Source organism: Bos grunniens, chromosome 6 (assembly GCF_055505025.1).
Source record: "Bos grunniens cultivar Pamir isolate PY7600 chromosome 6, Bosgru_T2T1.0, whole genome shotgun sequence".
NCBI lineage: Eukaryota > Metazoa > Chordata > Mammalia > Artiodactyla > Bovidae > Bos > Bos grunniens.
In genome coordinates, this window is record NC_141170.1 from 50946448 (window position 1) to 50969616 (window position 23169).

Below are 23169 nucleotides of genomic sequence, written 5' to 3' on the forward strand. Positions count from 1 at the left end.
ACATTCTTTGTATAATTAAATATTCAGATAGATGACTTTATTTCCTATCCCTACAAAACTCTTTCTTATGATTGTACTTAAGAAGAGGGCAACCCACTCCAGTATTCTTGCCTGGAGAATCCCATGGACAGGAGCCTGGCAGGCTACAGTCCATAGGATTGCAGAGTTGGAAACGATTGAAGCAATTTAGCACACAGGCAGACTAGAAACAATAAGACCATAAAATCAATGAAGATACATGTTCCTTTATATTTTATTTACCATAAACACTAAGAGAATACAGCAAACACTGGAGAAAGGCGTTTTAATAATTTTGATGTAAAGTTTAACACTTAAAAATTATGCTTGCTCCCCCCACCCCAATTCAACATGCAGGTATCATTTATTTCCAGATGCAGTGATTGTAGAGCATTACATTCTCTTGAAAGTTTTAGAACAGAGTATCCTTGGCCTGTAACTTAAAACAATTTCATAAACTCTGTATAATCATGATATAATAACATCATTCAAAGAGTTCCCCAAATGACTACATTCACACAATATTAATGTTAAAGTCTTGAGTTTTTAAAACATCATTTCAATAAGTCAAACCACAAAAACCCAGGTTCTAGTTTTAAATGTGTTTATGAAGACTGCTGCTGAGCTCAAAGCATGCAGATGTTCATGACCACCTAGATGAAGCTGGATACTGAAACTCCTTCAGTAGGTCCAATGATGCAATTTTTCACTCATCCCAAGTATCTCCATATTTGTTTACCTTGACTAGGAAAAAAGCACAAATAATTGATGATTCCAAATAGTAATAAGTGAAAGGAACTGTTTTATGTTTGCTATTATTATGACTTAAATTATGTTTCTCATTTGAATAAATGTACGTAAGAGTCAAATTATAATTATAAAAAGGGGCTGGTTAGACTTTTGTGAACTGGAGGTTGGACATAAATATGGCATCAAGATCTTTACATGTGTATTTGATGTCTAAAACAACCTGATAAAGTAAATATAATCCCCATTCTAAGGAAAACAGATTAGTAACTTGCCCAAGGTACAAGCCTAAAAAAATAGGTAGCACTGAAACGTGAACACAGGTCTATTTAGGTCCAAAGCCTGGGTACCTTTACAGCTTTACCATCGAAAGCAAGCATGGTATACATTACACGATGTACAACAGTTACCAGTAAATGCAAAATAAAACAATACTGAACATTTGAATGTCGTTTTTCACAGAAACCTCAGACTTGATTAATGTAATCTCTCTCAGGAGATTAATACTAGTACAAGGAGGAAATGCTTTCCAATATTTTTGTATTTTATGTGAAGTTATATTTTGAAACATGTTCTTCTATCTTCTCTACTCTTACTTTTTAGCCTCTCTTCTACACAGCCATCATCTGTGAATTATAACTTCACAAGACCCAAGTATTCGTAACAATGTAAAGAAGCAATTATCAAAGTATAAGGGGATTCCCTTCCCCAAGTTTTTCAGTGAAGTCTTTATAAAGTCAAAATTATTTCATTATTATACTAAGACATTGTTCTGCTTTTCCCCCTTGCTCTTCTCCCCTTATGTGTAGAAGGCAGTCTTCACGGAGCTACATGATGTGTGGGGACATCACTGCTGACAGCTATCTGAAAATATGCTTAGATGTTTAAAATTTCTGCCATAATTTCTAACTAGCTAAAGTAACAACGAAATAATCCACATAAACAAAAGCTGAGAATTTTTAAATGACACTTTATGACCTTTGTACTGTTAAATTTCTATCTAGGTTCTAGAACAGAAATCACAAACTGTTTCATAACTTTTTTCTTTAAATTATATAAAGCACAAAAAAAGCTTTCTTTTTACAAAGAAAAAGTTCACATCACTGTATCACGAAACACAACTTCAAAACTGTTCACAGCCAAAAGCACCGATGTCCAAATCCAGCAAATACCACTCATCTACTGTGTTATCTTACTAGAAGGCCCAACCAAAACACAACATTCCTGACGTATCAAACGATGGCACTACGCTATGCAGGCACACAGTAGAGCAGATTACAAAAATGAGAAGAATACTACCGCCTGCCCTCATGGAGCTTACAGTCTAAACTCTCAAATTAATTAGAAGATCAGAGTACCAGTGAATCTTCACATATTACAGAGCAATAACTACTAAATACATAAGGCTTATGTTTTACGACAAACATTAACAAGTATCGCTGATTATAAATCTGTTTTAAAGCTGTAAACAACATCAATAATATGACAGAGGTGGATCACTGTTATAAAATAGAATTAAATGAAACAATTACTATGGATTAGAAATAAAACTAGCTCTAAAGGAATGATCATAATAAAAAATACTAAGGATTTTTTATGTATTTTTGCATTCTCTGTGGCGTACTCTCAAGAAGGTACAAAGGACCTTTTTGTTCCTTCAATTTTTAAAGTAGTAAATAGAAAACCTTGAAACAATGATACATCCTCTATAATTCCTCAAGAAAGATATTACAAAATTTTATACTGAAACAGCTACAAAGCCCTATTCAAAATGCCCTCGTTACTGACAAATCTTTGGTGTCAGAAAATTTACTCTCAGTTATGCACAGCTGCTCCAAAAAGTCTTAAATCATAATATTAAAAATCTGTATATAATAATTACAGAGTGAAGTACTGTTAAGGGGCTTCGCTGGCAGCTCAGTGGTTAAGAATTCACCTGTTAACGTAAGAGATATGGGTTCAGTCCCCGGGTCAGGAAGATCCACTGGAGGAGGAAATAGCAACCCACACCAGTATTCTTCCTGGGAGCCTGGTGGGCTACAGTACATGGGGTCGCAAAGAGTCGGACACAACTGAGCAACTATGCACAAAGTTCTGTTAAAAGTCAAACTCCCTATTTGGAAATGCCCTAAAAGCTAGTTTGTAAGCATGTAACTCTCAATTTCATAGACATACAAGACCATCATTTTATTACTCAATCAGGATTCTGTGATTCTGCCAAAAGGGGCACTATCAATCCAATCTGGTTTTATGCAATAGATACATCATTTAAAAAAATGTTATCAATTCCCAAGGTGGCTTCTCATACAATCAAATGTTTGTATAATTTCTACATTAAAAATTTAGTCTTACTGTTGTAAGCTATACTTATTTGGACTTCATTATTTTCTAACATAAACTGGCTTTTGGAACATTGTGAAAAAGGAAGAACTGATAACTATTAATAGTTACCATCTTAAAAAATGTTATTTTGGTTAATTGCTTGAGGCATTAAATCACACGTTAGTATAATGAAACTAGTGCTGCAGTTTCCAATCCTAAAGAGTAAAGTGATTCAGACTAGACTATCATACCTTCTTTTTTTGGCATTCTTTCCTGCATAGGCCTGACTGAGGGGTCAGTCTTATGTGTTAAAGTAACTTCATATGACTCTCTGTTCTTATTCCTTAATTCCTCATATGTAATATTTTTTCTTTTAGGACTTTCTTCAGTGTTGGGATCAGGTCCTAAAACAACAAACAGTTAATAAATGGTGATAAAAGGATTTTAATAAATCCAAAGCAACTAAAGTTTACAAATGCTTCTTACCTACCAAAAAATTAAAGTGAAGGATCAGATTATTACCAGTATTCCAAAGGTTCTGTATTTTCCCCAAGGTAACTATAAAACCAAAATCTACTTCCTCTTACACTTTCAAGCTTTTATTTCTAAAGTTAAAAAAATATATTTTTAAACTACCCATGGCCAGAAGAAGAATGGATATAATATATACCAGCAAAATTCACTCATTAAAATGCTAGTGTTGCTCTAAACTTGGAGGTTATTCATACAGTTTATATAATTAAAGAGAAATATATTCTACTAGCGACAATTGAACAAAACTAGACATGGTGTAGATTTAGTAATAGTTCCATAGTTAAATGTTGCAGCCTATATATATACAAACAACTCCAGCAATTAAGAAAACATTTATGTTTTCTTGTATTTCAATAATACTTGAAAATAGCTATTGAAAGGTATAAAACATAGTCTTTAACCACAGGAAGCATCATTTTGATTCAGGTCGAATGGATGCAATACTGAGGCAGAAAAAAGTAGCAACTTTTACCTGGGGAACCAGCATTTATTCTCTCTCCCCCAAAGAAAGTCAAAGTATGAAAACATTTTATCAGAGTCAAATACTGATATAAAAATAAGGAAATGGTTAGGTGACAGGACTAAATATTGAATATAGTTTATAAAATATATAGTTAGCAAGCAAAGCCAGATAACATTTTTTAAAAATTAATTAATGCTAACATAACACTCAGTGAACTATTTAACTTACAAAATCTAACAAACCACTCCCAAAATAGTATTTTTCAGAGGTTTTTAATGAGACATAGAAATCAGGTATATCATTTTAATAATATAACCATATGAATTAAAATAATTGTTTTAAAACAGTTTTTATAAATGGTACTATTTTGAAAGTCAATAGTAAGGTCCCAGCGAATACTCACATTTTTCAAAGCAACATAACTATTCATTGAATATATTCAACTACAATCTTTTACCATGAAGTATACTTGCACTGATACAAAGCAGAGGATTTAAATTTCTAATTAGTTCTAATATTATATACCATGGATAAAAACCAAATTTTTCTTGCTTAAAGAAAAATATTAAAACTGTATACTGCATTTAAAACCACCTTGCATTTCATTAGTAATAAGTTATTGAATTCATTTCCTTTCAGCATAAATGATATTTTTAAAATTCTAAAGGAGACAGCTTATACTAGATGAGTAGTTAGGAGCCCTAGATTCTCATTCCCACTCTGACAACATTCAATGAACATCCTTGGGCAAATCACTAAGCTTCTTCGAATCTTGGTTTTCTCAACTGTGAAATATGGAAGTTTGAACTAGATGATCTTCACTAAAATTCCTTCCAGGTCTAATACATTTTCGTATCAAAAAGAAAAACACTTCATTGTTCTGAAATTTTGCAACGAATAATGAAAACATGAATCAGACAGAAAATTACGGACAATTTTTTTCACTTGTAAAAGCCAAATGAAAATATCTTGCATTGTGTAGGGAGCAAGACTTACAGTTAAGAGCTGGAAGGAACAGGAAAATGTAAAAAAGCACTGATTTAAATCTAACTGTAATAAACTACAGTAAGTCTCATGACAACTATGAAAGAATGCTTTCTACTCTGAGAGATTAATAACTTTCAATTCCTGGTAAGAGAAAGTTGAGGACAAACAGGACTTAAACAAAAGGGGAGGATGTTCTGGTAAGGGAGGACCGCAGGAAAGCAGAGGCCACTGTGGGCTCACACAGGGAACTAAAGCGGCGATCGTGACTTGGGGGCAGGGGGTAAGACAGCACAGCAGGATGGGTGGATGGCTACAGTGGAGGACTTAAAATACATGAAAGTTTGGTCCTTGCTGTAGTCTGTGGGCAGATACCAAAGGGCGTTTTGTCTGTTTTTACCGGCAAAGAAGTTATGTAACATGGAACGAAATTTTCTAACGCAAATGCAAGGAAAGACGCAAGACACAGCAAGGGAAGACCTGGTGCACGGCTAGAACAGACGTACAATAGATCTGCATTTGGCAGACTGGGGAAATGCGAGACACTGTGAGACAGCTGACTTTGGAGAGAAAATAATGACTTTAACCGTTCTCTCCTAGGCTGCTGACCTCTTTTCCTTTCTCACTAATCAGGTGTCTTGTGTCCAGCCACTAAGGGGGAAAAAGGTGAGAATTAAAAGACTTTTGAACTTTCCTGATGATTCAGTACAGCACGTGTTGTACACATGTTGTACAGTGCAGTCAAAAATAAGACTTAAGAATCTCTTCAGTTATTCACCCCCCACCCCCACCACTGACTCTTGCTCTGAGACAGTGCTGTCCAATACAATTTTCTATATTGATGTGAATGTTCTCTACACAGTCCAACACAGTAGCCAGTAGTACATATGGCTACTGAGCAACTGAAATGCTACCAAAGCAACTGAGGAACTGAATGTTCAATTTGTCTTAATTTTAATGAATTAACAGCCACATACAGCAAATGGCTATTTTATATCCTGACCAACCTAGAACCTTTTCTGCACCATCTGGAACCTTACTTGATCTATAATCAACACCTCTCTTTCCACTCTATACCTTCCGTCCTTTTAACATATTCATACATAGAGAATAAAATCTGTTCTGTCTGAAAAGAAATGAAGGCCCGAATGTCCCTTTAACCTTGTTTGCTCCCCACAGGTACTGGCTTATTGTATTTATTTCAAAGCATGTGTTTTCAAATACTCATGAGGTCCATAATCCCTTCTCCAAACCCTTGGGAGTCAGAAATGCTTCAAAAATCAGTTTTAGATTTTAGAAAAAACATTACCATATATATCCCTCATTACTTAATGTCCATTGAAGTAGTGATGAATAAGCAAACACAACATTCCTAAAACAAAATCTAGAAAAAATATTAAGATAAAGATTATCAATATAGTTCTATCCAGCTGAAATCGGTTTGAGTTCAGGTCAGAATTTTATCACTAATTTCTATTTAAAAATCTGTTCTTTTAAAAATGTTTTGGATTTTAGGTAAGGAATTACAAACTTATACTTTGTTTCCAATTCATCTTTCATGGCAAATTACACTGAAGAAAGCAAGGAAGCAAGCTAGCTAACATTTGCTGACAGTCTATTATTAATACTTTTCAGGCATTACCTCTCATTAGTTCATTTCATTCCCAAAGTTCTTTAAGAGAGGTATTATCATCTCAATTCAAGAGATCAAGGGACTGAAGGCACCACAAATTACTTGTCTAAAGACACATAGCTAGCAAATGTCAATCATGATTCATATGCAGGCCTTAATTCAAAGTTGATGTTGTTTCACTCACATCACGTGATCTTCAAAGCTAACAGTCACACAAACTTCACAAAGCACTTTCACATGGATTTTCTCACTTGACAACAGTTCTGTAAAGCAGGTAATTTTTCTCACATTACCAAGATGCTAAGAGAGCCTTTAAGACCACAGTAATAAATGAAATCTTTTAAAGACTCTTCCAAGGACCATTTATCATTTCGTCTTTGCTATTTCACTAAACATGGTTAGCATTTTCAATTAATGGAGCATATTAATAATTTATTCTTATTTTTCTATATCTTCCAGCAGACTGAGAGAGTTTTTCAGGGCAAACAGCCAACTCTTATTCATCTTTACTTCCATATCTAGTAGAGTACCTGATACCTACTGGACCTCAAAAAGTGTTGAATGAATGAAGAATGAATTCAAATGAACAGATGAGCAAACAAACATGCTGAGTTTAGGCTGATGGTGGAATACAGAGGTGATATCCAGCAAAAAAGGTCATCAAATAAAGTTTATACATACGTTGGACCATAAAAGCTGAAATTCATTTCAAGAGAAGTTTCTACCTTGGGCAATATGATCAGTAATACCAGTTGGAGTAGATTCATTCAAAGAAGCACTAAATGGAATTGGCTCATAATGAGGAAGCATCTCTTTTTCTAAGTTGTCTGCTGCTGGGGATGTTCCAAAAGATGAATGACCACTCACATTTGAGTCATATTTTGACCTCTGAGAATAGTGCCTATAAGATAAAATCATATTGTATAAACAGGGTTACTGTCTATGCCTTATTTAAAGAAGTGTGTTAAGATACAAAAACTTAAGTCATTTTCTAAAGGAATCATATAATGTTAGTATAGTTATTTAAAACACTAAAATAAAGTCTGTTTCTGCCACAAAAACATGTTCTGATCCACTTATATAACTAAAAAATTGTCACTCTTAACATAGAGAAGAGAAAATATATACCCAATTTTCTATTATTAGGCTTCAGAGATCCTTTTAATGTGTTTGAAGTTCTTGGAAAGAAAAAGTACCTCAGATCAGAAAATATGTCCATTTCTCACATTAACTGGGAAGTTACTTCCACAGGGAGTAGTCCGTATCAACACCATTTTGCTGAAGCAAATACAAATAAGAGTAGTTCTAATGGGGTTTCTGTTGCTTGCCATTTGTGACAGGACAATTTATCTACCAAATCTACTTAATTACCTTATTATTTATCTACCTCTCAAGACAGATTCACTTATCTATACTTATACAGTTTTAAACAACAGAAGAATTAAAAAGTTGAAATCTGTCAAGAGATGAGACTGATAATATTTGGCAATTAAAAAAAATAAGAGTATAGTAACCAAACGAGTTTGCCAAATTAAAATCTCTCATTCTCGGACATGAACTCCCAATAGGATGCAACTCTTTATTTTAAACTAAACAAGTCTTGTTTTACTTTTAAAAATAAAATTAGCTTTAGCTTGCCGCAAAATGGAAAGTTTCCAATGGTCCTTCAGTAAGGCAATGTTTCATGCACTCAACTACATCAGTATCTAGTTACAGGGGTTTTTTTTAGCTAAAATGAAAGCCTTTATAAAGATCTGAACGGCCTACCCAGTTGGTGAAGATCGTCGTGCCTGTCCTGATCGTAAAGCTTCTCCCAGAGGGGAATTCTCAAGATTCTTGAACTTCTCCTGGCAAGTTTTCACATAAGAAAGCTTTCCAGCAAAGTATCCCATGATGCAAGCAACTTATTTGTAAAAATAAACAAAAAGTGTAATTCAATGTGCCTCTTTAGACAAAAATCTTTTCTAAAAGAACACTTCAAAAAAATGTAGTTCTAAATATGTCTCTAGTGTGGAAAAACAGATTTCCTGAAATACTGGTAAAAGTACAACATTGAGTTGCATTCAGAGTTCACAGAAAGATTCAGTGGATATAATTCACTTTCACAAAATCAAGTAAGTTAAAAATTATGTGAAACAAATCCCTTAAAATGATAAATTATGAAGTGCTACCTAAGCATGGCTACTGTTCTATCTTTCCAATACAGAAGACAGAATACCCTGGAAAGATTCATAAAAAGCTTCAGACACTCTCTTTTAGGGCAATTTACTATTTTTTTATTACCCATATCATAAAATGTAAAGAAACTACACTTATAAATGCTGTTATGTTTATTTACTAATTGCAAATTACAGTTTTTAAAAAAATTACACTTAATTTTAAATATTCTTTGATTAACCAGAATAGCTGAACTTTCTTTCCTCATAGACCAAGATAACTTATTTTCAAATATTACCTTTTTACAAAATAATTTAAAACTAATGGTTTTAGACATTATAAAAACAGGGAAAAATGCCTCTTTCAACTAACTCATGGTTTTTAATGCTAACAATAAAATGCCCAAGTAGTTCATTTAAAACTTAAACACAATGATTTATCAAAACAAATAACCAAATAACTGTTATTAGTAAGATAGATCATTTGTAAAAGCTTTTTATTTTACTTAGGCAAAAAACTAAGAGAATTAGTATTGTTCATACTTACATATAAGTTTAGGAATGGAACCATATTTGGGATGACTTGAAAGGATTCCTAAAGATAAAACAGTAAATATTTCTGAGCAACACTGTTACATTTACATAATTAAGATGTTTTTTATTTTTTATTGCAAGGAAAGAAGTTTATGCTAAGAGTACAAGAATGGTACAGAAATCATGGTCAAAAATACAAAGAAAATAATTCTGCTAGTCACATACTTCTGCTCGTCTTTTATAATGTGAGACAAAAATAGCTGTAAGTTTAGCAGTGCAGTATAAAGCAAGATATATCTATTTCTTAGTGGCTTTGAGCAACTCACAAAGACATAAGGAAAAATTAGTACAGACTACCTTTATATATTACCTGGCGGCATTAGCTCTTTCCAGAATACCAAAGCAGCCTGAAGCTATTCAAAAGGGAATTCAACATCAAGAGAAATATGAAGAAATCAAAAGATTCTAATCTATTAGAATGGATGAATTCAGCAAGACCACTTGATACAAGGTCAATATACAAAAATACACACACACAAAAAATACACATCTCTATGAATCAGGAACAAACAAGAGAACCAACAATTTAAAAAGGATACTATACAGCACCAAAACCCATCAAAGACCCAAACACAAATCTAATAAAAAATTAGAAAGATTCTGAAAACTAAAAAATTCACTGAGGGAAATGAAAGCTAAGTAAATGGAGAAACACACCACGTTCGTGAATTCAAAGATTAAATAAAGATGGTAATCTTCATAACATCTATAAATTCAACGCAATCCCAATTAAAAGCAAATAAAGTTTTTTCCCCAAACTAAAAAGCTTATTCTAATATTCATGTGGGAACACAAAGGGTCAAGAAAAACCAAGGCAATATTGAAGAATACCACAATGGAGAACCAGCTATCACCAGATATCAGTATCTATGATAAAGCTATACTAATTAAGATAATGTGTTATAAGTACAAAAACACATAAATTGATCAAATTCAGAAAAATCCAGAAACAGACCCACACATACAGTCACTTGATTTGTAACAGAGGCAACAACACTGCATTGCAGTGAACAAAGACTAGCTTTCAAAATATAGTCCTGGGCCAACCACGAATCTGTACGGGGGAAACATGTACCTTGATCCTACCTCATCTAATGTTCAAAAGTAATTCGAGATGACCTGAAAATAAAAGTATGAAAGACAAAACAGGGAATTCCCTAGCATCCCAGTGGTTAAGGCTTTGGGCTTTCACTGGCAAGGGCCTGAGTTCAAACCCTGGTCAGTGAACTCAGAAGTGTGACAAAATAAATACATACACTAAAGTTTACAGAAAAAGCACAAGAGATTCTTCATGTCCTTATACCAGATAAATATCCTAAAGAGACTACACAAAGCCCTTCTTATAAGAGATCTGATAAATACACACGAGATCAACTTCATTAACCATGCTGCTGCTGCTAATGGTCGCTTCAGTCGTGTCCAACTCTGTGCGACCCCAGAGACGGCAGCCCACCAGGCTCTCCCGTTCCTGGGATTCTCCAGGCAAAAACAGTGGAGTGGGTTGCCATTTCCTTCTCCAATGCATGAAAGTGAAAAGTGAAAGTGAAGTTGCTCAGTCGTGTCTGACTCTTCGCAACCCCCTGGACTGCAGCCCACCAGGCTCCTCCGTCCATGGGATTTTCCAGGCAAGAGTACTGAGTGGGGTGCCACTGCCTTCTCCCATTAACCATGAGGGAGATGCAAATTAAAACTACAATGCAATCACTATAGTGTTCACTAACAACGGCTAAAATTCAAAAGACACAAAAGTAGCATGTGTTGGTGATAATGACACAAACAGAAATCAATGAACTGGTAGTAGGAGTATAAATTGGTCTGAACAGTTTGGAAAGTTTAGAAAGTATCTACTAAAATTGTACCTGGACATAATCTATGACCAAGCAAAACGTCTACAAAGAGACATGGAGTTCATGGCAGAACCATTTGTAATGTCAAAACTGGAAACTACACAATCATCAGTGTACAAAAGGATGGGCAGACTGCTATGATATATTCACATAGCAAAAACTATATGCAATGAGTGTATATAACTTACAACTACATGCAACAATGTGAATGAATCTAGTGACATGCTGGTAAACAAGCTCCCCAAATAAAAGGCTCTGATTTGTAATGTTAGTTGATTTCTGTGGTGTAAATACTTGCACTATGACCAATTTCAAGCTACCAATGCTTTAAAAACTGGTTTGCCAAGTTTCTAAAATTTGTAACAATTAGCCCTCTGGAGCTGGTACAAGCCAGTTTGGGCATACTATTGGATGAATCTCACAACGTTGAAAGAAGGTACATAAAAGATTGTATCATGTATATGTAATTTTGCCATTTAATTTTATACAAAATGAACTGAGATGATGAGAAAAGGGAGGACTATATCAATATCTACATTTACCCAAAACATTGTTTCTTTATTCTGTCAGCAAATACCTATAGACCACTTATAATATACAGGCACTACATTCTAGGAAATAGGAATATAACAGTAAAGAGACACTCTCTTTAACCTCACAGAGCTTTAGTACAGAGCAAATGAAGACAAACAGAATATAGTGTAATGGTTGCTATTCATCCACTCAAATACGGACACAGATTGGAGACAACTGCAGGCTCAGTTCCAGACCACTGTAATAAAGCAAATCATACAAATTTACTGGTTTCTCACTGCATATTAAAATTCATGTTTACACTGTATTGTAGTCTATTAAATGTGCAATAGTATTATGTCTAAAAATCAATGTACATACCTTAATAAAAAAAAAATACTTTGTGCTTAAAAATGCTAACCATCTGAGCCTTCAGCAAGCTATAATCTTTGTAACAGCAACATCAAAGGACAATGATTACAGATCGCCATGACAATGATCACATGATAATGAAAAAGTTTAAATTACTGGAAGAATTACCAAAATATGACACAGAGACACAGAAGTGAACAGCTACTTTCAGAAAAGTGATATTGATAAGACTTGCTCTATGCAGCTTGTCACAAATTTTCAATTTGTAAAAAAACAAAAGTATCTGTAAAGCACAATAAAATGAATTATTCTTGTATTTTAGTGTCTACTGCATGCACTATGCCCCGTCAACTGCCAAAAAAAGTCCATATTTTAACGGGAAGTAGCAAGAATGGAGACAAATACAATTACTGAGACTAATGCAATATTCTTACCAACAAATGGTACATGAATTACAATGGGAGTGCAGATGAAAGTAGACAGCTTACAGAAATACTTAAGAGCTAGACTACAGAATGGACATTTGTTGGACAAAGCAGGTAAGGAATAGAAGTGAAAAATGTCTGTATCCTGGCTAGAGAGGGATGCCATTCAGACTCGGAGGGAATGGAGGAATTAATTTATGGAGAAGTGAATTCAGTTTGGGACTGAACTTGAGTTCAATTTGAGGAGCCTGTAGAAGGGCCATTCATGTGGAGATGTGCAGAACGTGGTTTTGGAGCCGATTACCTAGGCTCGAGATAATTATGAGGATTTAGAGCAATAAATGGCCACTAAACTTCCCATCATTGCTGGATAGTACATGAACTAAAAATTCAAAGGCAAAGTAAAACTCTTAAGAACACAATGAAGGAAAAAACCCACACTAAGAATGTAAGCATTAAGAGGCTGTGGGTTTTTGTCTTCAATGCTACATACCCAGAACATATAGTGCATATCAGACATTCAAAAAACATGAAGAAATAGAGAAGTTGCCTGCAACAGGAGAAAAACCAGAAGAATGTGTTATAATTGAAGCCAAGAGAAGAGAACATTTTAAGGACTGATTAAAGTTATGTAATGGTCATGAAGAAAACCTGTCTATCAAATTCAAGCTACAAAAAGGTTGCACTGGTACGTTTTAGTACGTATCAGATTGTATGTATAATCTATGACATATACTGCAATAGGTCAAAAGAAAAAGTGAAGTGCTCATTCATGAAGTCTGGCTTCAAATTCAAGACAACTAGGAACAGCTGTAAAAGGATAAAGAAGATTTTTTCTTTTTTATGTTCTGAAGTTAGAAATGATCTGAGTATATTTAAATATTTTGATTTAAAAGAATGACTAGAGCAGGAGCAGCTAAGACTATGCAGACTATGACAAACTGGATTAAAAATCATACATGTGGATAAAATCATACACAAAATGTTAGGCATTTTGATTAAATGCAAAATGCTTTGCTGGATTCAAATTCCTTTTCTAAAGTCTCTCTCAATATTTTTTTTTGACATTGACTTTTTCATTAGAATACCTCATCCTCCAAAAACAAGACCCCAATACAATTTCAACAATAATAAAAGCCCTCAATTCTGGGAGGTAATTATATGGATGACATATCACTCAATATTCTTTTCTGTATTTTTTACTCAAAGTATCAAAATCCCAACAGCAAAACACTGACAAAGGTATAAAGGTGACGTGACACGCTCAATAGAAAATGTTATTCTACAAATTAGGTAAGTCATTTTCAGCAATTCATCCTTTTTAAAAAGTAGATTACTAAATCCCACCAAAAAGCTCCAAGCCCAGTCACTATGAAAAACTATAGAGAAAGATGTTGTATAGAGAAAGATGTTGAGGATGGTTGTTGCTCATGGTATGACTTCTGCAAACAAAATCAGAGGCATAAATCACCATTAATTTCAAGTCAAATAATCACCAAACGGTAACCAGAAGTCCAAGATGATTTTGGCTGCAAAAATAATCTGTCATTTCAGTACTAGGTCCTAAGGTTTTCAGTGGTAATTATATAAGAACCACCCTATGAAGATGTGTGTTCAACTACAAAAAGGGAATTTCTCTATGTGGTTTGGTTGTATGTATGAGTAGCTACAAGGCATTCCCAAACAGGCAAAAACCTAGCAATGGTGTCACTTTATTGTTGAAAACATAAGGTCTAAGTGAGTAGGTGCAATCTGATCCTCCCAAACTTTACCACTTGTGTCTTACCTTCAAGCTGTCCAAAGTCTCCTACTCTACGTAAGCCCCAAAGTTCCCAAAGTTTGCTTTCTTATAATCTTTTCAAATTACCATTTCTCTTGGTTCTACCTTAGCTATACATTTTCATTCTTCCCTGCACGATTTTGTCACTCTAGCCTTGTCAGTCCCCTGACTGTCCCCCCAACTGTCACAGTTATCATTCTGATAACCAGGTCCCTCCTTCCTAAGATACTCTTCCATCTCCTTTAATCTAAATCCTACCCATCTTCAAAACCTTCATTACAGTAGCCCTACAAAGATCTTTCTTCTTTGAAAACCTATAGCTCTTCGAGTCTCTACCACAAAACTTAGAAGCTTATTTAATATTTAATTATAGTCTCTATTTGTTTCAACGTTGTATTCACAAAGTTGTATTCACGACTTTGTATTCACTTTGTTTCCCTTACATGAACCACCAGCTGTTATTAATTTTTCTTTTCTGTAATCCACCCCACCCCATGTCTAGCTCTAATCATTAAATGACTGACAGAACTCACATAAATAAAATGGGTAGTATAATAATAGACACTATAATTTCTCCATTGCTCAGTTTTTCCTTAAAATTAATGAGACTAAAATGTCTGTTTCACATTATAGAAACAACCCTAGTCTATAAAACAACTCTGAAAGACAAGTAAGATTATATGCATCTTGATTCATTTGCTTTTTAAAAATTCCTGTCTAGTGAGGTTCTTTGGAAATTCTTGAAATAAAAACAAAATTTTACCTCAAAAACTCCTCCCATTTCCCAAAACTACTTTTCTCAACTAGTTATATCAATACTACTAAGTATTTCATACTGCTAATATGAAAAAGCCATATGTTCCTATCATAGTAACATTTTAGAAGGAGCTTGTTGACTATCATTTTCTGGAATAGCTTCTAATTCCAAGAAGACAGATCACAAAATAAATGTAATGAATATTTCTACTGTTTACACAACTAAATTTAAATATGTAGAGACTGATATATTTAATACCTAACCTAAACGCAACTATTCTTTCCAAGTAGCATATTTTACTACATAATTCAAATTTTTCATTTATTTTGCTAAATGCTGAAGCTGAAACGCCAATACTTTGGCCACCTCATGCGAAGAGTTGACTCACTGGAAAAGACCCTGATGCTGGGGTGGACTGGGGGTAGGAGAAGGGGACGACAGAGGATGAGATGGCTGGATGGCATCACTGACTCGATGGACATGAGTTTGAGTGAACTCCGGGAGTTGGTGATGGACAGGGAGGCCTGGCGTGCTGCGATTCATGGAGTTGCAAAGAGTCAGACACGACTGAGCGACTGAACTGAACTGAACAGAATATCTATGTATTTTCTTTTTGCTCTGGTTATTAAGAGATTGCCAACTTCACCATTTAAACCAACAGAATTTGGACAACGAAGAACCTCCACTCCCTCATTATAAGACAAAGCTGGTTTAGGAAGCTAGGTAGAGAATTCAGTCTTTTAACCAATACATAAGATTCAGCTGGAGCCTTAACTCAGACTCTTGATTCAGCAGGCCTGGGATGGGGCCCATGAATATGCATTTCTAACAAGCTACTAGGTGATGAGTTATGTGGATGGTCTACCTAAGCCAGGTTTATTTCTCTACCTTCCTATAAACCACCACTGGCTTTTAATTACTTTCTTGTTCTTAGAGTGTTAATACACTACAGTGCAGGATGACATCAAATTCTCAAATTTGACATTTGAATCTGGATTCATGGAGATAGATCTCTTCTGATGTAGAAAATTTTAATGATAATTTTTAATATGATACATTACCATATGTCCCTTATCTAAAGATGAGAAAAACAAAACATAAAAACATGATACCCAATGTGCTAAACAAATTCAAAGTTTAAAATATTTACCTTTACTAATCAATCCTTGAGTAATCAACATACTTGTTGCAGCCAAAGGTACAGCTATAGGGGGAAAAAGAATTTGTCAACATCAATAAAAGGAAAGGATTTTGTCTGAGTTCATTAGGATAAATAGATGTATATCAGTAAAACCAGCTAGAAGTACATTGCAATTAAGATCTTCAAGAGAGATTTCTCCACTTTTAAAAGCTGTGCTATATATACTCAGGGAAACATAAAAAGCATTTTAAATTTAAGAAAATACAACAGATTATTAAACAACATAATTTCAGAACCACCCAGATTTAGGCTCTAAAAAAGCCATTCACTGATATCATCAACTAAAACAACACAGTAATAGTGATCAAAAGTTACCTCTGAAGTTGAACGGGGGAAAAAATTACTGATGAGGTAGGCAAGACATATATTACAAACTGCAAAATTCTATGTACCATGTTAAGTGCTTTCAGCACATTATCTCATTTAATTTTTACCACATCTTTATAAGCTAGATATTACTATTACCCTTTTAAAGATAAGGAAACTGAAGCTTAGAGACATTAAGTAATTTGTTCAAGATCATACAGCCACGTCAATGGCAGATTCCAGATTCCAATGAATTCTGATACCAGATATCAAGTTTTTAAGTTCTGTATTACAGAGTGAACCAATACACAAGACACATTATTTGCCCAAAATCATATGGTGATTGGTACAATTAGAAAGCATATATTTTAAACACCAATGCTTTCTCTTAAACCAGGGAATTCTATAAAACTAAATGAAAATATGACTGACGTACATATGCATATTAATCCCGAGTGAAAAATCCAAAACTCTCATAATCTCAGAGGCTCATAATTTATGAAGCCAGTCTTCTATACCCAAACTGCCCAAAAGAATTTAGATGTTAAGTCTATATCTCTTCTCCAGTTGGCAGTGTGCAGGAAAGATTTAACACGGCAGCCCGGAGACTGCTTTCCTTACAAAGGCCTGCTTTCAAGATTGGTCCTTCCCTTATATCTAGGAGGTTGACAGGTAAACCGATATAAAACTTTACCTGGATGATAAGTGGCTCATTATGCCCAAACTACTTGCACAAATATTGTTCATATCAAACACCTCCTTTCCTTCGGGGAGTCTGGAATTTTTGTTACCTGCTAGGCTGAAGGAGCCTATGTGACCAGATCCTAATAAAAACTGTGGGTGCTAAGTCTCTGATGTGTTACTACAACATGCAACTGCAGAAATTTAGTACATTCAGTGTGTGACTACTTGGAGAGGACTCTTAGAAGCTTTGTCTCTGAATTTCACCCACTCCTTTACCTTTGCTGATTTTCCTTTGTATCCCTTCTGCTGTAAACTATTTTACATTGAAATAGCTACACATGGCTGCCGCACTGGAGACTGAAGTTCCTGACTAGGGGCTGGGTAATGGTCTGTAAAGAGTCACGTGGTAAATACTTGAGGTATTGTCCGCCACACAGTCTTTGCCCCAACTATGAATTTTAAAGCAAAAGCACTGAGATAATATATAAATAAATGAACACACCATGTCCTAATAAAACTTCATGAATGCAAAAATAGGAATTCCAGGTAAATTTCATGTGTAATGAAAAATTCTTTTGCTTTTTTCAACTATTCAAAAATGTGAAAGTCACCCTTAGCTCACAGCCATACAAAAACAGATTTGGCCCTTGGCTTACAGCCTGTTCAACTATGGTCTAGAATATATATGGGCAACTTAAGAACCAAAGCCATTAAGCATTTGAATTATTAAAATATTCATGATTAAAACCCATAATGCTGGAACAGGGCATTAGCTTTGCCATCAGACACAATCTGCAGAAACTCTAAGGCTTAAATCCTTGCTCTATTACTTACTAATGGATTTTACCTCTGCTGGAAAAATGATCTAACATTGGTTGGTTAGAATGCCTTCATATATTATTTAAGGTTTTTCAAAGGATACTCCTTTAAAATTACAGCATCAGTACAATTTGCAATCACTTTTCTCCTTCAGCTTGGTTCAAGAATTGCAACTTGAAGCACTGAAGAATCATTAAGGATAAAAGGCAATGAGTTAGTTGGCCATCTCTGCAAAGGACAATTTCCCCATTTTGCTTTCTTCTTAGGCCAAGATGGCATAATGTAAAGAGCAACAGTCTGGTTAATGAGATTCTAGTACTAGTTCTGCCATTCACCACTGTATCTTTCCATAAATCTCCTAACTTCTTTCCATACAATAAAGGGTAACCGAGTAGAACTAAGGTCTCTTCCCAACTCATGCATTGTTACAGAAAATGAGAATGGAAAATTAAGAGACTTCATAGATTATTCAGTTTTCATTCTAGTCAGAGTAAAGAAGTCATTTGCTCAAAGCAACCCAGATGGTTTGTGGTAGAATTTAGATCAAAATTCAAGTCTTCTAACTCCCAGGTCAGTGGTCTTTTCCCATTGCACTACTTGACTCCCACTCCAGAGTCTACCAAATGTTTCTTTAGGCAAATCAGTAAAACTGCTGACCAAATGCTATTTTATATTATGACCATGATCTCAATCATATTCAACACAAGAACCCCTAAAATTCCTTTAACTCTTTTCTTACACTAGCAAAATACTTCTCTAAACTCATAATCATTTTCAATTGAAACTTTTCATTTATCACAACAGCACTGACAGCCATTCAATAAAACAGCTTAACACAAATAAGTTAAACTGAATTAATCTCCTTAACAATCCCATGAGATAGGTTATTATTATCCCCACTTAAGAGAAGGAAACTGAGGCATATAGAGATCAGGAACTTCTCCAACATCTCACAGCTAATATACGTTGGAGCTGTAACTTGAATCCAGACAGTCAGGTCTCAGAGTCTATGCTCTCTCTTACATAAATCATATACTGTTTTATTCGAAAACCAATTCAGATGCATGAAACATCATTCACAAAACCTATAAAAGATGCATGAAACAAATATGAATTCATACACTATCTCAATTGCAGAGATTGAGAACTGCTGTAACATATAATACACATTAAACTAACCCTAGCATGTAGATTGTTACATTACCTGTATGTTTGTGCAGATGTAACCAATTGTACACCTTCTTATCCTTCTAACCCATTCTGCACACTGCTAACTAATGTTCCTTTAAAGAAAATAACGTATCATCCCCTTGGCCCAAGAACTCACAGACATGTGCTAAGTTGCTTCAATCATGTCTGACTCTTTGCAATCCTATGGACTGTAGCCCGCCAGGCTCCTCTGTCCATGGGATTCTGCAGGCAAGAATACTGGAGTGGGGTCTCCATGTCCTCCTCCAGGGGATCTTCCCAGATATTGAACCTGCATCTCTTATGTTTCCTGCATTGGCAGGCAGGTTCTTTATCACTAGCACCTCCTGGGAAGCCCCCAAGAACATATAATAGGTAATAAATCAAACCTTTAACTTCTTGGTATTATATTTATTTTCCACCCCCAACAAAAGACCTCTGCTCCAATCCCTTCAGACTCAAGGCTCCAGTAGAGATTAAGTGATTAGAGAACCTGCCTTTGTTCATTTAAATGCTCCCCCACCATTCTTCATTTACCTGAACTTCTATTGGTTGTTAAGTCTCATTTAATAAAGCCTTTTATAGCTAAATAAATTCCAACTAATTTATCTTTTTAATCCTATTGCTGTTATGCACTTAACCTTTCTCAAGGTGTCTCATGAGTTAGTTTTGTCTCAGGTACATCATAAAACTACTTCAAGACAAAGACTGTCTCATAAAACATATTCCAAGCACAGTACCTTACATACTATATGCACAAATACTAGGCTGACTGATGAAAATGTACATCCTTTTTAATTACTTGTCACCCCCTCCTTTTTCAAAATCCCACCTTGTTTTTTTTTTTTTTTTTGCTAGAATTACCTCATCTGAAAGGACTGCAGTGACCTCTTGAAGAAACGACGTGGTTCTATTGAAAGGAAAATTATGTTCTGTGTTGCTTTCACCATTCTCTGTACTTAAAAAATAAAATCTTCATGTATAAGACCTCTAGTCAGAAATTAAGAGCTGTAGTGTAATTATACTTCACATCAATAAAACAGAAACTAACCAATTTTTATCCTATAGCGGTTAAAAGTTTAAGGGGTAGAATCATGAACTATTTTCAGAGACATGGCTTCAAGTCCAGACACCACCGCTTACCAGCTGCAGAACAACAGATAGTATCTTTAACAGCTCTAAACCTCAATTTCTTCATCTGTAAAGTGAGGGTAATAGTTATTAACCTTATTAGGTCATTTTTATATAACCCATGTACACTCAGTAAATGCTATAACTATTGTCAACAAAAATACTTTACAATCTTGAAAAAAATTATTACTTTAAAATGCATACAATTCTGATCATTTCATGATATATGCAAAGGCCAAATGACTATGGAGTACACTTGAAACTAACATCATACATCAACTATAATTCAATTTTAAATGCTTAATAGAATGTATACAACTTTTATTTCTTTAACCAACCTCTTTTAGCAATAACCATACCAAAGTCAAAAAGCTGCCCATTCTTTCTATGTGAAATCATCATAATTTCAGATATTAAAGATCAAATTTTGTTGATTAGAAAATTTAACTTACATCTGAACCAGAAGCTTTCATCATTGCACTCTGCAAAGACTCTTCTTTCTTCCTCCGTTGGAATGTAATCAGCCCCTATGTCTTTTTACCAAGGAAAATTAGTAAAATGTTAAAACATCCATGAAGAAAAACTAAGTCTGAAAAATTGCCTTAGTCTAAACATTAACAAAACATAATTTTTTAAAAAATAAAGTAATGGAATAAGTGGATTGTAAACTTTTAACGAACTTTGACTTCAAATATAAAATTAGTGCCAATATTCTACCAGTTATGTAGTCAAGATTGGCTACAAAATGGGCTGGGTCTAGCGCAAAATTAAAATTTGGGACCCTTTGTTCAAATTACTAAGCATTTAAGGGTGCCAAGAGTAGACCATTAATGGGTCCATGTGCAACCACAAAGGTCACACAGCCATGAAGCCAGCCCAGTGGCTACGTTATTCAAGACAAAGAAAATTTCTCTACATAAAAAATGCTTTTAATTACAAATAATTTAACTGATAGTTACGGGGAATTGGTCTTGGAACTTCTGCATTTGGCTCTCGAAAATCAGCCCTCCCATTCATCTTTCCTGCATCAAAAACATTCATGAAAAGCATTAGAAATGACTGCAACTGGCCAAAATAAATCAAGATATAACGTAGTAAAATTACTAGTCTACATTGCAACCAGTCAACAAATATTTACAGAACACAACTACATCTAGAGTACTTGAAAAGTTGCCTAAAAAAGTCACAAACCTATTACCTATTTTAGAACGATTCACTAGGTCCTGTAATTGAAGAAGAATAGATGCTTTGCAATTATTTATCAGCTGGTTATATCAAGATACAAAAGGTTATCGGTTTTTTAAAAAGACTTATTTTTCCTTCTGAGGCTGCTTTATTTCACATTATACTGTGTTAAGATCCTCTCTGAAACATATGCCCAACGATTAAGATAATTCACCAAAATAGAGAAGGAAATTCCAAGTCATTTCTGGGCTTACATTTTTAAAAAATGAAATAATCACCAAGAAACATACAATCTCTTCTACAAAGCAGTACTTCCAAAAAAAAAAAAAAACTGAAATAACAAGGACGTCATTTTGTTCTCCCTGTGGTGCGAAGCTAACAGAACATTCGATTGTATCCTCTTTTCTCCCACCCTAAAATGGAGACCTAGAAAAATAAACGAGATACACAAAATGCATAGCATTTCAAGAACGTACACTTTATTATTATTTTTAACCTATGTCTCCGGATTTACGAGATCAACAGATTTAGACAGCTACGTATTTTGCACAATGTTCACATATCGTCTTTATTCTCATCTTAAAGACAATTTAAATGAAAACGGGAAATTTCACACGCGATGAGGATAGAAATTGGGACCCTTCCATAATTCACTTATTCAGTAAGTTGTCACTGAGGGCCTTCTATTAATTCATGCCAACCTCTTGACTAGAGAAAAAGAATAAATAAATCAATGCATGGATGGATAGAGGTTCCTTAATAAACTACGTATATCATCGAACAACCGTAAAAGAAAAAACTGAAATCCTCTTCTCACAACCGCATCCTACCTAGAAAGAGACTGTCAGGCTTGACAAAACCATTTTAATCTCTTGCTCCCAAAGAATAAAACAACCACCGTCGATTCCTGCACCCCATCCCCCACGCACTGCGTCTCCCACCTCCAACACCTACACACATCCGTCACCACCAATTTCTCCCATGCACACCCCCAGACACGCTCCCTCACCAGCCCTGGTCACCGGCACCCAGGAGCCCGAGGCCCAAAGAGCGATCGGCCCACCCTCGCAGGCGGGAAAAATGGCGGCAGGCGCAGGGGAGCAGCCGGCCGCACAGAGATGGTGAGTGGGTAGGTGGGGGGGCGGAACGGGGCTTTCTGCGTCATTTCACCCACCTCCCGACGACGGCGGCGGGCGGTGGCGCGGCGAGCCCGGTCGACCAGGGACAGAAGGCCCGGAGGGGAGTCAAGTGTGGTGGAGGGGGGAGGGGAAGGTGGGAGGCGCGCGGGACTGCAGCGGGGTTGGGGGTGGGGAGCGGTCAACGACACGACCGCCAAGAAGTCACCCAGATACAGACTCAAAATGACCGCGACCCGGAAGCAGTGGTGACCTACGGAAGGAAATGACGTCAAGTCCTCCCTGCGGAGTCTGAAAGCGAGCAGCCTCAGAACGGACGCGAACTCCTGCGTCTGTCTGCGTTGTCCTCCTTGGCTTGTTCCTGCGGCGTTCCC

The 23169-nt window shown here is 35.4% G+C and overlaps 1 protein-coding gene across 10 annotated transcripts; it reads right to left on the minus strand.

Annotated features, from left to right (window-relative positions):
- Nucleotides 1-235: 235 nt before the first annotated feature.
- OCIAD1 (OCIA domain containing 1) lies at nt 236-23158 on the minus strand. Of its 10 annotated transcripts, XM_086405826.1 has the most exons (10): nt 22669-22753; nt 21914-22085; nt 21434-21496; nt 20927-21007; nt 16296-16349; nt 9405-9452; nt 8469-8604; nt 7427-7602; nt 3339-3491; nt 236-762 (listed from the first exon to the last, which is right to left on the minus strand). In XM_086405826.1, the coding sequence occupies exons 3-10, from the start codon at nt 21489-21491 to the stop codon at nt 725-727; spliced, it is 744 nt and encodes a 247-aa protein (XP_086261952.1). In that variant the 5' UTR covers nt 21492-21496; nt 21914-22085; nt 22669-22753; the 3' UTR covers nt 236-724. The 10 variants fall into 10 exon arrangements, with proteins under 10 accessions (XP_086261952.1, XP_086261951.1, XP_086261949.1 ...); XM_086405825.1 differs by lacking the exons at nt 21914-22085; nt 22669-22753 and adding an exon at nt 23053-23158; XM_086405823.1 differs by lacking the exons at nt 21914-22085; nt 22669-22753 and adding an exon at nt 22834-23017.
- Between the last annotated feature and the right edge of the window lie 11 nt (nt 23159-23169).

Coding starts and splice junctions, on each gene's coding strand:
- OCIAD1 (XM_086405825.1), bottom strand. CDS start 21,491: ATGAATGGGAGGGCTGATTTTCGAGAGCCAAATGCAGAAGTTCCAAGA. Junction 9,453..16,295: donor TCAAGGATTGATTAGTAAAG/GTAAATATTTTA, acceptor TTTTATCTTTAG/GAATCCTTTCAAGTCATCCC. Junction 8,605..9,404: donor TTCCATTCCTAAACTTATAT/GTAAGTATGAAC, acceptor TTTACAAATAAG/TTGCTTGCATCATGGGATAC.